General features: G+C 35.9%; 1 protein-coding gene across 1 annotated transcript in view; it reads left to right on the top strand.

The window, feature by feature from the left end:
* The window catches only part of LOC107083856 (otogelin-like), a 77,180-nt gene extending 62,696 nt beyond the window's left edge, over nt 1–14,484 (top strand). The window contains exons 43-55 of the mRNA XM_015373359.1: nt 5–154; nt 348–557; nt 649–753; nt 970–1,074; nt 1,163–1,264; nt 1,438–1,670; nt 1,846–1,921; nt 4,588–4,766; nt 5,782–5,886; nt 7,076–7,195; nt 9,107–9,152; nt 10,713–10,792; nt 11,038–14,484. Coding sequence (XP_015228845.1) covers nt 5–154; nt 348–557; nt 649–753; nt 970–1,074; nt 1,163–1,264; nt 1,438–1,670; nt 1,846–1,921; nt 4,588–4,766; nt 5,782–5,886; nt 7,076–7,195; nt 9,107–9,152; nt 10,713–10,792; nt 11,038–11,238 — 1,712 coding nt within the window. The 3' untranslated portion in view covers nt 11,239–14,484. The remainder of the gene's footprint in view (nt 1–4; nt 155–347; nt 558–648; nt 754–969; nt 1,075–1,162; nt 1,265–1,437; nt 1,671–1,845; nt 1,922–4,587; nt 4,767–5,781; nt 5,887–7,075; nt 7,196–9,106; nt 9,153–10,712; nt 10,793–11,037) is intronic.
* Nucleotides 14,485–15,793: the final 1,309 nt, after the last annotated feature.

The raw sequence follows: 15,793 nt of genomic DNA, 5'->3' as shown, positions 1-15,793 counted from the left end.
TGTCTTCCTGCCTGCACTTCTCAATCCTGTCCAAACCATGACTTTGACTCTGATCCAGACCACTGCATGGGACTGACAGAGGGCTGTGTGTGTCCTGAAGGAACTTTACTTCATCGTCCGTACTCTGCTCTCTGCATCCCCTTTGAGAAATGTGGTAAGGACCACACTTTATTAGCTCACATATGATACCCAAAGGATTATAAGAATATGAAAATGTAAATTTTAGATTTATGGTTGATTAAATTCTTCCTGAAATTTTTTTGAGTCTTGAGTCCTTGTCAGGATTAAGGTATATTCTCTATAATCCAAGCACTTCTGTCTGAGGTACGGTGTATGTTTGTGTGCAGCTTGCACCGACAGCTCAGGTGTTCCTCGTGCAAACGGCGAGGTGTGGAAGGCCTCAAAGGACGGCTGTTGCATGTACCGCTGCGACAATGACACCATCGTACCAGTGGAGTATAACTGCTCCAGCGTTCCCACGCCAGTTTGCCAGCGAACAGGCGAAATGATCATCAGCATGTCCGATGACACCAGCTGCTGTCCACACAAAGTCTGCTGTGAGCCCACAGGCAGACTTCTTTAGCTTATTTTATTTATTTTTAACAACAGTGAAAGTTAATCTGTGGTTGTTCTCATGTTACTCTGCAGTGTGTAACCAGAGCCTGTGTGATCACTTTCCCCCTGAGTGTAAATATGGGGAAAAGCTGGTGTCTTACTACAGAGCAGACTCCTGCTGTCCAGACTATGTCTGTGGTGAGTTTCCCTTTTACTGATTAAACTCTATGTTGTAGCAACGCTTGAGTTTTGCATCATCTATATCTACCATTACTGCTTGTTTAAGAGGTAATTTCTTCTCCACAAATAGATAATTAAGATAAGCACATGATAAAATAAAAAAAATGACACTTTACACTCTTTGCCTTTAAAAGCTCATAGAGAGGTACTTTTTTTTTACATTCCCTTTTTCAGAGTGTGATCCTGAGCTCTGTGAGTCTGACATCCCGACCTGCAGAGACGACCAGACTCTGATTGCGACCAGAGCTGATGGCAGCTGCTGTTTGGCACACATCTGCAGTTAGTTCATCCTTCCCTTTTTGTGTCCCTTTCATTGAATCCTTGTCTAGTTAAACAGTTTGTTTAATCTACAATATGTTTCCTCCAGTGTGCTCCTCTTGTTCTGAGACGCCACCCTTCTGCCAGGATGGGGAGGTGCTAAGCGTTGACAGCAACAGCACGGATCGATGCTGCCCTTCCTACCAATGTGGTTAGAAAACACACCATCTTATCTCTTTAGTTCACTACATTTTTCCATCACTTTTTAGAGTAGTAGACAAAATTAAGGCTGAAGGAAACCCACCAACATGCATGAATCGTGAGTGGGAATCTGTCAATGTGTTGTAACTGTCTAACTGTCTTAATGGTATTTTGTGTGTGCAGTATGTGAGCCCTACAGATGTCCTCAGCTGAGTTGTCCTTACGGGATGTCAGTTGTGTCTGTTTCCAATTCAAGTCTCTGCTGTCCCAAGCAAACATGTGGTATGATCCTAACATGCTACCTGCTTCTCTTAAGCCGTAACCTCAGCTTCTTTGCTGGAAAATGTAATATTACCTTGTGCTTTGTGTTTACAGAATGTACCTGTGACAAAGTGGCCTCTCCAAAATGTGGCCTGGTATGTTCTGTGGTTAAAAATCCAGGCTGGGAGAAATATCTAGTTATTATTATGACAAGATTGGGGCAAAATAAAGGGTTTTGGTATAGATTTAAATATCTCATATTATGTATAAAATAATAAAAATATTGGATTTTTAATGTATCTCAACATTATACTGCCTTGTTTTTTTCAGGGGGAAGCTGCACAGCTTGATCTGGCCTTTCTGTCTGACCCACAGAACCAGTGTGCCTGCAAGAGGTACAAGTGTGGTGAGTTCTGCTCAGATAAAAGACTGAGTCATTTAGTTCAACTATTATTATTATGATGATTATTATTATTATGATGATTATTATGATTGTTATTATTATGTGTCCTATTAATTATCAACAACGTGATCCTGTTTAATGGTCTGACTTCAGTCTAATTGAATTTAAAGTTTATTCATCCTCACATAATTTAGTCCAATGCATTTCTGTTCAATGACATCACATACGTAGATGTCACAAACTGCTGCACATATAAAACATTCTAAATATAAAGAAAAGATCAATGTTAAAAGGCAGAAAAAGTAAATAAATAAAACAGTAAAATAAGATTCAAAAGCAAAAAGACTTGTGTTATGCCAGAGGTCAATAGGAAAAAGTGCATTTTTAGAAGAGTTTAAAAAATGGAGATTGAAGTGACCTCTAATTTCTAAAGAGAGATTATTCTACAGTCTACTGTAGGAGCATTCTTATTTAGCACAAATAAGTTCTTCTAAAGTTAGATTTAAAGTTAAATCAAATAGAAAAAAATGCAGGAAATACGGTTTAAATCTATTATAACCAACCCAGCTCAAATAAAGACAATTTAATTACTGTTATAAATTTCAGTTTAAATAGTTTCAAGCATTTAGACTGGAAAATAAATATTTTATATAATGTAGATTATACTAATTACAAAGAGTATAGAGCTTTTAATATTCAAAATAGGTACACTTCAGCTTTGAAACACAGAAACTTAAAAAACTAAATCACATTTTATTATATTTGAACAATCAATCTGAGTTTCATTTGATAAAATAATTAAACCATTATAATACTATTTCATGAAATAACTAATAGATCACCTACCAACTAGCAATAAAGCTGTGAAAGACCTGTTAGTTTTTCTTTTTTTAATAAGCACCTTTATCCTCATTTACACAGACCTCTTCGATGTCTCAGCCAGGCCGACTCAAATAGCATTCTGGTCATAATCCCCACTGGGTCTTTGGAGTCACTGCCTGACAGATACTTTAGCTGCTCTGTTAGAAATAGTGTCTTTATAATAGTGTATTTATTTCAGACAACAGAGCAAAAGACGTCAATTTCTAAAAAAAACAAAAACAAAAAACAGATAGGCCAGGCAGAAAGCCAGACACAGGAAGAATAAAGTGGTTTTGATTAATTATAAAATAATTGGCAGTGCATATAGGGATACTACATGCATGAAGTGTGTTTTGCTGCACTGGATACTGTCATATCGGTCTGGATACAGTGAAAAGCCGGGATAATAATTACACTGGCTTGGAGTTATTATGTACGTAAAAGACATACTACATCAATCAGACTACAAGTTCAGGCTAAGGTGAGCTACAGGATAGTAGACAAGCAGCTAGACGAACAGGCAACAGCTGTTGGTGCAGTAATTAGAAAAATCTGAGAAACTAAGAATGACTGTCAATCTCCCTCTGAATGGGGCTCCATTCAAGATTTCATATCATGAAGTGACTGATGATGAGACAGGTGATTAACCAGCCCAGAACTGCACAAGAGGACCTCAAAAGAACTGGAACCACAGTCTGAAAGGTTACCATGGTAGCACTCTACACATTAATCGAATAAAATCCTCCAGTACACAGAGGATCCCGATGCTGAAGTTAGAACATGTCTTATTGGCCTCCGGTTTGGCTGACCGGGCTTGTCCTGCACATTTTAGATGTGTCTCTGCTTCAACGTGTGAATCAAATGGCTGAATTATCTCTTCAGTATGCAATCCCGTGCGATTCCTGCTAATAACCTGATTTTTTGACACAGGTGTGTTGAAGAAGAGAAACATCTAAAAGGTGCAAGACTTGAGGATTGAGGAAGCCAGATTTAGAGGAGGCTAGGATCTGTGGGGGGCGATGGAAGAAGGAATATGTTTTGGATGAAGGAATATTTTATGTTCCTCAATAAGAGCATTGAAAATACGTCCTGGCTGACTTTTTTTAAATGCACAGGCAGGGCATCTAATGAGTGGCTCCAAAGGAAATTCTTTAGGGTCCTGGAGTTACTAGACCTGAACCCAAAAGAGATTAAAGGCAGCTAAAACTCCTTGCTCCCCAGCAACAGGAGAAACATCGGGAGTAGGTTAAAATCCCTGCTGTAGTGTGTGCAAAACTAAACAAGAATAATAGGAGATGTTTGATGTTTGTAAGGTAAAAAAGGTTTCAGTAGCCTATATTAAATTTAGTTTTTAAAATTTATCAAACATTTATTTCAAGCAATAAATTGCAAAACAGTTATTCAACTATCATGGCCTTTTGATTTTCTTGATTTTATTTGCCTTTAGACTCTGTCTTTCTCAGTTAAAGTGTTCCAGAGATTAGACCTATCGTTCCTCTAGAAAGTGGAAAATGTTCAAAATCGGGGCATGTTAAATACTTATTTTACAGCTTAGGTAAATTAAGCTAATACCCAAAATAAAAAATTTTATTTGTTTATTTTTTAAGAAAAAAAAACTTTAGAAAAAGTACAAATACCCCATATTTTATAAAATTCATGATTTAAACAATAAAAAAAAAATTATAGAATTCTTTGATGTCTGTCTTTAAAATATAAAAATACTCCAGTTTAATATTTATATCATCAGTGCTTTTTATATTGCAGATCCACAAATCAAATTTTAACATTTTGTGTGTGTGTGTTTTCAGTGCGTGAGGCTGTGTGTGTGTTTGGTGAGCGTGGATTATTACAGCCAGGTCAGACTCTCGTTGAGCACGGAGACAACGGACTTTGTTACAGTCGGCACTGTAGCCAGGTTCTGGATCAGAAGAGTGGATTTTATCTGCTGCGAAACTCGACAGTCAACTGCTCCATCCACTGCCAGCCGGTAAGACAGCTATACATGTTATTTGAAAACTTCCTTTGCAACTTTTTCAAAAAATCTTGTAGGGTGATTTTTTTTTTGTCTTGAAAAAATTTAATCTGGAAGCATCTACGTATCTTAAGATATAATATTGAAACCCTGATTGTAGTTTCCAAGATAATGCCAACTTAAAAAAAAAAAAATCAACACCTTGAAACGATTTAAAATTATTTTAACAACAGAAGTTAAGCATTAGATCTGCAATAATAATAATAATAATAGAGATAATGATATAAGAAACTAAGAAGTATCAAATTCAGAAAAAATTTAAATGATTGTATATTGATTACAAAAGTAATGTACAAAAATGGTTTAACAAATAATACTCAAAGTATTTTAACCCTTTAACACAATCAGGTGTGATATGTGAGTTTTATAAAATCAGACACATGTAATGAACAGGAAATCTATAATAAATTGCTGCGAAATGCCTAATGTACAAATCATGCAAATAAGATATCAGTTAACTTATTTGGAACTATTTTTTTTGTTTCAAAAAATGTGAAATTTCAGAGGATTATATAATTGTTTAGGGTTTAAAACATTAATGTTTGCATTACAATTGAATAAAATACAGGGAATTTGATGATGGAAACAGATTTGCTGTGTGAGTCCAATAGATGAATTTTTCTGCTTTGCTCTTTATGATAATCAGAATTATTTTAGGTAAACGTTCTACTTCAGTTTTTCAGTTCGGAAAAAGTAATTTAACTGATATGTTTGCTGGGCCATTCAGATTAGGTATTCAGAAATAGGAACTGTTTGATTAGCATGGGTTTGGATCCTCTGTATCTACCTGTTGGAACTATTGATAAAGAAATGTTTTCCTTGTCTGTCTAGTAAAGCTGATCAACACTTACTGAAAAACAGAAAGACCAGTTACTCATCCCCAGTGTGCATCCAGATCTAAGAAATGCGAAAGTGGCTTTACAGAAGTTATTTTCTTTTGTTTGAGTAAGACTGAATGTTTTTGTTTTAGAATCAGATCTATGTTCCTCCTAAAGACCAGTCAACCTGCTGTGGCGTCTGTAAAAACATTTCCTGCCTCTATCAACATGAGAATGGGACGATGAGCCTCTATAAGGTAGGAGGACAAGCTTCCCTTTTGCTCATTGGTTATTTCATTTGATATCAAATAACCTTTAAAATTTCTGAGCAGATTTTATTTTTTGCATATATAAAGATAGATCTAAGAAAGTAGAACACCTCAAACAAAATTCTATTTCATTGGAACTGATCTCAAAAAGAGAAAATCATACAATATCAAATATTACAAGTATTTTGTTTTTTATGAATGGGGATTTTTGTTTATAGGTAATTAAAACCTAAATTTGTTGATTTAGAAATTTAGAATATTACTATAAATGAAAACGGATATTTTAAACAGAAGTGCTTTTGAGAAGTCTTTGGTTTGGCCTCCTGCAGGATGAACTACTGCATCAGTCATAGAAATGAGTCGCCTGAGATGTATGGAATTTGCTTTTATAGCTGCTTTGGACTATTTGAATTGTTTGCTCTGGTGTTTGATGCTTGTATGAATTTATGTTATTTAATATTTGATGAAAACAATTTTGGTCTATCGTACTTTGTCGTGTTAATACAAAATCCAATGGCTTGTGGTGTTAGGATGACAGATTGAAGAGTGAATTTGAGCATGTTCATTATCAAACAACAAACTTTGCACACAAATGGAATAAAGTCACAGCTTCTGTTGAAATTGTAACATTTATTATTGTTTCCTTGCTTGTATTGTTTGTTAGTTTTCTGGATTAAACTGTAAAGCACTCATCAACATTTGCTATAATTTTTTGTAATTGAAAGATATCAAGATATGAATATCTTCACACAATATTATGTGTTTTCATTATCTGCATGCATTAATTTATCAGCGTTACAAGAAACAAAGCCTTGAAATGTATTTCATTTTTGCTACGATATAATTTTACTTTATGAAATGAGTGACCATCACATTTAACTTTTATGATTTATTTTTTTAGATGTAATGGTTTCCCCAATGTGATGCAAAGTCATATGTCCAATACACTATTTAAAAAATATTCTACATATTTCACATTTTACTACTTACCAATTTAGTAAAAGAAAAGCTCAATTTAGCATTTAAAAACATTATTTGACTCCTGTCTTCTAAAACTGTTGGCAGCAGTTCACTGTTATTCCAGCATTTGCAAAGTTTTTCTGTGGTTGAAAAAACAAGTTTCGTATAGATGTTACATTTTTAAGGGGTAACCTTAGTATAATGTTGATGTTTTCAGCCTGGACGGTCCTGGGTTTCAAACTGTAAGAAGTTCGACTGCTCCGACACTTCATTCGGGCCAACCCTCATCTCCTACTCCTACAGCTGCCCCCCCTTCAATGAAACGGAGTGTATGAAGGTCAGCATTACACAGAAACCGAGGCACAAATATGTTGTGCATCTTGAGAAAAACTCTTGACTTAATCTGTAGAAGTTTACAGCAGGCGATGATGATTTTAAAATATAATTAACTTTTACTTACGTTTAAGAATTCTCATCTTTAGCTGCTAGTTATTTTAAACATGCAAAATAACAACTAAGAAAATAAGTTAACAACTACGTAAATTGCTAAGTAGCTAAATTCATAAGTAGCTATCTAATAGTCTCAGTTAGAAAGTAGAGTTGTGCATAAATAAATAGGAACATGATCTCTAAATAAATAAAAACATAGAGTAACCAAGAAATTGACTAAAGCAGCTAGGAACAAAGATCAGTGGGTAACTAAGTATAAACTGGTACAGTAAGTAAATGACTAAGAATAAGTAAAAAATCCAGTAAACTAAGTTAATATCAAAGTAAATTAGTTAGAAAGTAATTAGGGAAGTTGTTAGTAAGTAATAGAGAAAAACAAAAACAATAACTATGGAAAAAAAAAAGTATCATAGCAAGTATAGTAGATAAATACATAAATGACTAAATGATACATAACAAGCTACTAAACCAATAAGTAAATAGATAAAGTGAAAAAGTAAGTAACAAACTACTAAGAAACTACGGTAAGTAAATATATATGTTAATAATAATATACAAAGTAACAAAGCATTTATAAGAATAAATAAAGCAAGAATTTGAGTAAAGAAGTGAATAATACCTTGGGAAACAAAAAAGCTACATATGAAGTAAGAGCAATTCAACCATTGGGTAAGTAACTCTGTGATTAAATAATAAGTATGTCATGATTAAAATATGTAAACAACAAAAAAAACCCAAACAAATCATTTAAACGAGAACTAAGGAGTAAGTAGATCATATGCTACATAGGGAGTAACTGAGTCACATTGTGACAAAGTAAGCAAGTAACTAAATACCCATCTACTTAAGTTTGTAATTAAGCAAATTTGCAGCAGAATATGTCAGCATGAAAAGTATTTTGCCTATTTAAAGGCTTTTATATCAGTTTAGAACGTGCCTCAGGAAGATATTACAGTAGGTATTACTCTGCAGTCAAACATTCAATACTAGTGCTGTGATGAACATTGCTTTTAATTTGATTAAGTGTGTGATAACTCCATCTGTGTTGCATTAATGGGTTTGAAGTGTCTCTGAACCTCTTAATATCCACCTCATTTTGGAAAATTCTCACCTATTTCGCAAACCGAAATGGAAAAGCCGATAACTTAGGAACTGTAAGCCCAAATTACATCTGTGATACATTATTTGAAAGCTAACACCTTCTAGTTTCTGAATATATACATGATAATTGGGTGAGTAAAACACCCAAGCTGCGTCAGTTTAAAAAAGACTCAAAGTTGTTGTTTTTTTGTTCTCCAATATAATAGGTCTTTTTTGAACAGCAGTTATAAAGACATGCTTGCTTGTTGTGGCTTGCTGTTTCCATAAAATGAACTAGGTGGTTGAATTGAGAAGAATCTAAACTTTTCAAGAATGTCTAACATGCCTATATTGGTAAACATTTTACCAGTGTAATTTTCATGCATTCTAAGTAATTATTTGTAAATGCTTTAAAACGGGTCGCTGGCAACCCGGTGGGTTTTGAGAGGTTAAAAGTTTTCACGTTTTTTGTAAGTACAAAAAGGGAAGCTCGTAAGGTCAAGGTATATTTTATTCTATACACTGAAACTCTAAGACTCTAGATCTGCTGAGCATGATGCAAAATTAACTGATCATCAACATTTGCATTTAGTGTACTCTGTAATAATAATAAATAGAAGAATAGGATAGAAGACAGCTTTAGAAGAATTTTATTAAGTTCTCATTACTGAAAACATTGTTTTTCTGTTTGAGCATCCTAACATCTTTATCCACTCAGATAGGAGGAACCGTCATAAGTTACATGGATGGATGCTGCAAGACATGTGAGTACCTAATCTGAGCGTAGCAGCAGTTCTGTAGTTAGCGTAGAGCTGTAGGCTGCAGCTGACACTGAAGAGCGCCTTCATCAACTGCCGTTAAATTATGTCTAACATGCACTTCAGTTTGTCCACTTGAAACCCCCAAATCCTGCCTTACAGCAACTGAATTGGCTCCCGTCTGGAACCCAGCTGCTCTTTTCAGATATGTTTGTCTGCTGCTTGTTCAGATTTCTACACTTCTCACTGAATTTATAAGATATCTCTCACTGAGAAGCATTTGATGACATGCAAACGGTTTGTGGTTTGTGTGCTTCACCTTACCATTATGTACCAATCCCACCAGGTACTGGATTTCATCTGTTTCCCTTTCCAGTTAGCCAAATGACTCCCACAGTTAACACAAACTGTGAACAAGGTACCAGAACAACAAGGCTTCTTAGTGCCATTGTTGATATTCAACAATGTACTCCCTCCAAAAATGTTTGAAAAGATACAGGAGAGACCAAAAAGTGCAACTGCAACCTACATTTCTCTTCAGAAATGTCCTCTCATCTGTCACTTCATTTCATGAAATGTCTGTATTGAGAAATAGCCTAATATATACCAGCATTTAATCTATATAAAACCAATCAATTGTGAATGTCCTTTTGTGGAATTATAGTTTAATATAATCTAAAGATGTAGGCAGCCTAAAATGAAATCACACTTGAGAGGACAGAAACGTATGTGTAGCTCTTTCTCCTCCAAGTGCATCATGCACCTTCATCGGTCAGCTCCCTCCCCATTAGCACTGTCTGGGCAGTGCATTGTTGATTGCCAACAATGTACTGTTGGTAGTGGCCCTGTAGTCGGCCGTAGACATCTGCATGTTTCAGTAGATTGAGTGTTGGTGTTTGGGTCTTTATCTGCAAAACAAAAAAAAAAACATCTTCAGATTTAGGCTTATGCACGACCAGTTTTTCACTGCAGCGGATTCTGCTCTGTTGCTGCATCTTTCAGGTTTTTGTTTTCAGGTTTGTTGTCTTTCAGGTTTAAAGGCTCTTTTTTCATCACACTAATCTGCAGCTTCTTACTTTCGTATCTGATTTCAGTCAACGCACTGGTTGGGTTACTCTAAAATGTTAATATCTTTTTTTGTTTCTTAAATAAATATATTTCTACATATATGTGTAAACTTACACTCTGCAGGGACCTAAATGATGTTGACTTCAACTGTATGCAAACTTAGTTGCACATAAGTGTTCAATGTGTGTGTTTACATTGTGTGGAATCATAAACGCTTTTAGGAAACAGGAAACCTTCACTCACAAATAAAATAAAATTAGTCTAAAAGGGCGAAGTCAGTTTTATTAATTGTAATTTGTGTGTGTGTGGGGTGGGGGTGGGAGTGGTTGGAGAGATCCACTTGTGTAGTTTCCTCCCTTGTTCAGTTTTCTTTTATTAAACTGACGTTGCATGATCAGCTTTTCCCATTTCCCATTTACTTGCCTGTCATCCTGCCTCCTGTGCTCAACGTTTGTTTCTTCAATCCAGCAGATTTCCCTTTGGTTTTTCTTTATATAGGCAAAGAAGATGGGAAGTCATGTCAAAAGGTTACAGTTAGGATGACAATCAGGAAGAATGACTGCCGCAGCAACCGGCCGGTGGGTATCTAATTGGCATTACTCAGCTGCTCGCTTGTCTGGTATAATTGCTCAACATCAGCTATCAGTAGACATGACAATATTTAGTCACATAATAACCTCTACAAGGAGTTATTTTCTGTATTATTCCCAGAAAAAGACGCTGCTGCTGTTAGTTTATAACTTGCTATCTGTGTTTTAGAAGTCAAAACAAACATGGTAGTTTTTGCATTCATGCTAACGTCTTTACTGATGATGTCCTTCAGGTAAATATTGTATCCTGTGATGGGAAGTGTCCTTCTGCCAGCATCTACAACTACAACATCAACACGTACGCTCGCTTCTGCAAGTGCTGCAGGGAGACAGGGTTGCAGCGGCGCTCTGTGCAGCTTTACTGCAGCAGCAATGCCACCTGGGTCAGCTACACCATCCAGGAGCCAACTGATTGTTCCTGCCAGTGGTCCTAAACACAAACAAAAGGAACTTACACTCAAATTCAGTAAGAGAGGTCTAACTTGGATGAAGATCTGCAAGGTTAACCGACCTCATAAAGGGGACACCTTTACGTTAGGAACGCTGGGATGGATTTAAGTGGAACTTTGGAAAACACCACTGCTGGATGTTGGGAGGGAGCATAAAGCTCTTAATGACTGTTAGTGATCTTCAGTAAGTATTTTTAGTATCTCTGCTGGCATGGGGGTTGAGTTATACAGCAGAAAAGCAGATGTTACAAGGTCCTGCTGCTCTGCCTGTTACACACAGAGATTTCGCTGGAACTCACTTTCACTGCAGATATCTGAAAGAGACAACAAAATTATAAAACAGCATAACAGATGACACTGCAGTTCTACTGTGACCACAGTTAAAATGTTAATCAAAAGAACAAAACTTAAATCTTTTACTCAATAAAGTTTCAAAGATTATCCAAGAAAACCTTTTTTCTTTCTCAGTTATAAAGGCAAAAGGTGTCATTTTAAACAGTTACAGAGCCAGACATCTTTCATAGGGGCAAGGACCAATGTCTACTGAGGGGTGGCTGAAGACAGACAGGCACCAGAACCAGTTCATGGTTAATCTACACTAACCACACTGAATCAACAGGAAAATGAATGATGAGAAAATAGACTAGATTTTCCTAAATTACTTTCTCATTCATGTTCATGCATACATATTGTCTGATGCTGGATCATCTTATCTTCTGGTTGTCTTAAATGTAAGTCTTTTCGACATGCTCATTTCATCCTGGTGCACACCTCTAGTGTTTATGTATCCAGTTAGCTTCAGTTTTAGCCATTCATTGTAGCCCTGTATTCTTTAAAAAATGTCTGATTGTCACAGAGATCCAATTGTCCTAAAGTTTATAAGAGGAATATGAAAGCATTTAGAAGAAGGAAATAAAACCAGGTGGTATTTGGGAGATTCTTTCATACGATACAGTAGAGCAGGTAGAGAAAGGATGGCCTCAATACTCACGGTAAAAGTAACTTCAACATTTCTTACCCAATTAAAGGTACAGTGGATTATTTTGTAAAGAAATTATCCACTGTACCTTTAATAACCCTATTTTTAGAGGGAAAAGCATGTTCTGGGATGGTAAATTACATCCACAGGAGGACAACATCCACATAGGGGCAATAAGTCACCTGGTTAGAGGGGTCACAGGGGTGGCTAAGGGTGGGCCATGGCCACCCATAACCCCACATATAGCTCTGACCTTGATGCTCAAATCTCATTTGCTTTTAAATTTGTTTCTCGTTTCTATATAAAAAAGTTTCACCAGTACAAAAATGAAGCACCTGACTCAGTTAGAATTTTGCAAGAAAAGCTAATTTTGCCTTTACAAATGCTTTTTAAGATAGTAATTTGGCATCCTTCCGTTGATTGAAGTGATTTGGAGCTGTTAGGTTTATTTGTTTTAATGTTTCATGAAATGAAACAATAAAAGAGAAAGTGAATGTAATAATTCCAGAAAAACAGGTGAGAATTATGTATGGCTTTGATTACAGAAACAACACGTGGGTATCAGTATGTGACACAAAATTAATACCTCAGGACATTTATAAGTAGGAGACTCTACTGTTTAAAGGTTTATTCATACCGTTGAAATTTGGATGAAGATTGATGCAGTGATGGGAAGTAAGTCTGGCAAAAACCTTGGCTAAGAGTGCTATCTTGGAAGCTATATAAAGAAATGTCATTGTCTCTTAGGAAACATTTTTTTTATCTGTAATTAACATTTGTAAATAACTGTTTGTTCCCATAAGTGAATCATTACAAATTGTTTTCAGGGTAGTTTTCCAACATTTACTCTGGTGTAAATTTGTCCTTCTTTCTCTTCTCACCCTAGAGAAAATTACATCTCTGCTGGCAAAAAAAACCCTGCTAAATCAATTTCACAGATACAAGTTAAATATTTTTGTCTAGGAATAAACATGAGGCTAAGTAGCTCTGTGGTTTTATGGATTTCATTGTCCATATATTTTGGTGCCTGTCTGTCTTTGCTTGGCCCTAAAAAGCCATTTTTTTAATCTTTACAATTAATAAAAGATTTCAAACAGAATGTACAAGCTATTGATAGTTTGCTTGTGTCTCATAAATTCAAAGATTCTGTTTTTGTTTTATTCTGACTAAAGTATATGTAGCTTTTACAATATAGAAATAAAAGAAGATATAAGTAACACTAAAAACATTCATTAACTTGTTAATATCACCTTTAAAAGTGAAGTAATTACACACATTTAGAAAACATGTAGAAGAAACATCCTAAATGATAATGATCTATTTATCTTTCAAAATAAAAGATTGGGAAAAAAGGCATTACCTTGCATTGAACACCAGGCCCTACAATATTTAAACTGGGGAATTATATCTTAATATATCTAATTTATCTTTAAACCAATGTCAAATTCTAACAGGAAACTGTTACTAAAACAGTTTATGTCCTTAAAGTAACTTCATCACTGAAAAAGACAATGTAAAGCATTTTTCTACTCATACAAGTCCATGAATTTTAGAGCAGATTTAAGTGATTACTAATAACTAAACACATTATTTCATAGATAAACTGTGGTTCCTGCTGCTTTGCTGTGTTTCCACCTCTCTCTCCTGCTGTAGAGGAGAGAGAGGTGGAAACATAGGTATTTCTTTTAGAAGATAATCCTGCCACTTGTTTCTTATTCACTGTAACACAAAAAAAAAAACTATCTTTCAAAAAGTGTTGGATGCGGTCCATGGGGAGAAAAGCATTGTTATCTACAGAACACCTCCCGACTCACTTTTGACCATCTTTAAATTTGACCTTAAACCTAGTCTGTTACTGTAAATATTTAAATTCAAGTGCTCTTAAAACTCTTTGCATAATTTAGATTTCTCTCTTAGAAAGGCTCGCCTAAACTTTATATCCTGTGATGTGGATTTAAATCTCTGTAATCAACATTTCTGATTTATTTTTTACTGATCGACATCCAGTTGTTTGTTGAGCACTTTATTTATTTATTGGAGTTTGAAATGACACAGATGTTCTGTTCTATAAGATGCATTCCACCAAAAAGAAGAACAAACACTATGACTGAAAAGTCTTATATGGTTTTTCTCCCCACAATAAAGATGTGTTTCTCTGTGGATGAAATGTTTGTTACCCACAAACTCCTGGATAGTTAAGTTAAAGGAGACTTGTATAATACAGATGTACATTTGACTTTTCAATAAATCTTTTGGACACTCATCACTGTAGTTTGCTTTGGTTATTTAGGAACCGGAGATGTTTCTACTATAATAACTGAACTTTATTGATCTCACATTGGAGAAATTTACCTCTGCATTTAACCCATCCCTTGGTGAGCAATGGGCTGCCATCGTGGGGCGCCCAGGGAGCAGTGTGGGGTTAAGGGTCTTTTTCTCAGAAACCTACAGTAGAGTGGCAGTCTGTGGGAGTGGGGCTTGAACTCAGAACCTCAGGATTTCACGCTCTATGCCTTAACCATTAGGCTGAATACAGTACCAGATAAACGAAGGGCTGAGAGAGCAGCAACAGAAGGAACAAAAAGTAGATTGCACAGGGGAGATGAAGCAGCCCTTGTCTGACCTGATTTCAGACTGACTCACTGCTCCTGTAAGTCTGAACTGAGGGCTGGAGAAGTGCGCACAGTGATCATCTGATCAGAATGCATTTCACAAAGTTCAGAGTGACACAGCTGCTGCTTTAACTGCTGATACTGAGCCGTTTGGCACGCAGCCAGAAGGACACACTTTTACGTCAGCAGTCATGTAGCTCCTGCTGAGTGACGCCACGGCAGCATCTGCAGCAACAAAACAAATCTAAAGCCCAAGTGGGCAGTTACAGGAATTAAGATTGGAATCAGGTTGGTTCCATTACGACTGGGTTGCCCTTCTTACTGGTGCTGTTGGGATTTCTGGATGAAGTCATGTTCTCTTTTTAATGCTTAGCAATAAACCAGCCATTCCGTTGTGGGCATGGACTTCTATTCCCACTGCATGACTTACAGAAGGTAGTCCCCACCATTCATCACATTGGTCCTGCATGATACTTAAAATGATCAGTATGACTTTATCTGTGTCTCTCATCATTGTGAAGGAATTTTGACTCTCTTCTTCATAACAGCGATTTGGTTATTTCTGTAAAAGTTGAATAAGCAGTTTGTGCACCATTCTTTTAGGGTCCCAGCCCAGGATTTTGATCAGGTTCTGGACTGTGACTGGCCCATTGAAGCCTGCATGATTCTCTCATCCGGCCACCTTGTTGTCAATTTTATGATGTCTTTGAGATAATTGTCCCTCTGATCAACCAACTGGTAGCTAACGAGATGTTTTCACAGCTGATTCTTTAAATTGGTGAGAAATTTCTCTGCAAACTACAGTAATTACTATATCATAAGCATAAAGCATCACCTCTCAGCCACCATAATTTACATTTAGTATTTATGAATCCTCTTCTTTCCACATAACTTTAAACTAATATACTTGGATGCAACAATGTATGTGAACAGCCAGTATTTTCTTTTA

Source organism: Cyprinodon variegatus, unplaced genomic scaffold (genome assembly GCF_000732505.1).
Source record: "Cyprinodon variegatus isolate N-32 unplaced genomic scaffold, C_variegatus-1.0 Scaffold86, whole genome shotgun sequence".
Taxonomy (NCBI): Eukaryota; Metazoa; Chordata; class Actinopteri; order Cyprinodontiformes; family Cyprinodontidae; genus Cyprinodon; species Cyprinodon variegatus.
This window is presented reverse-complemented; position numbering and strand designations above follow the sequence as displayed.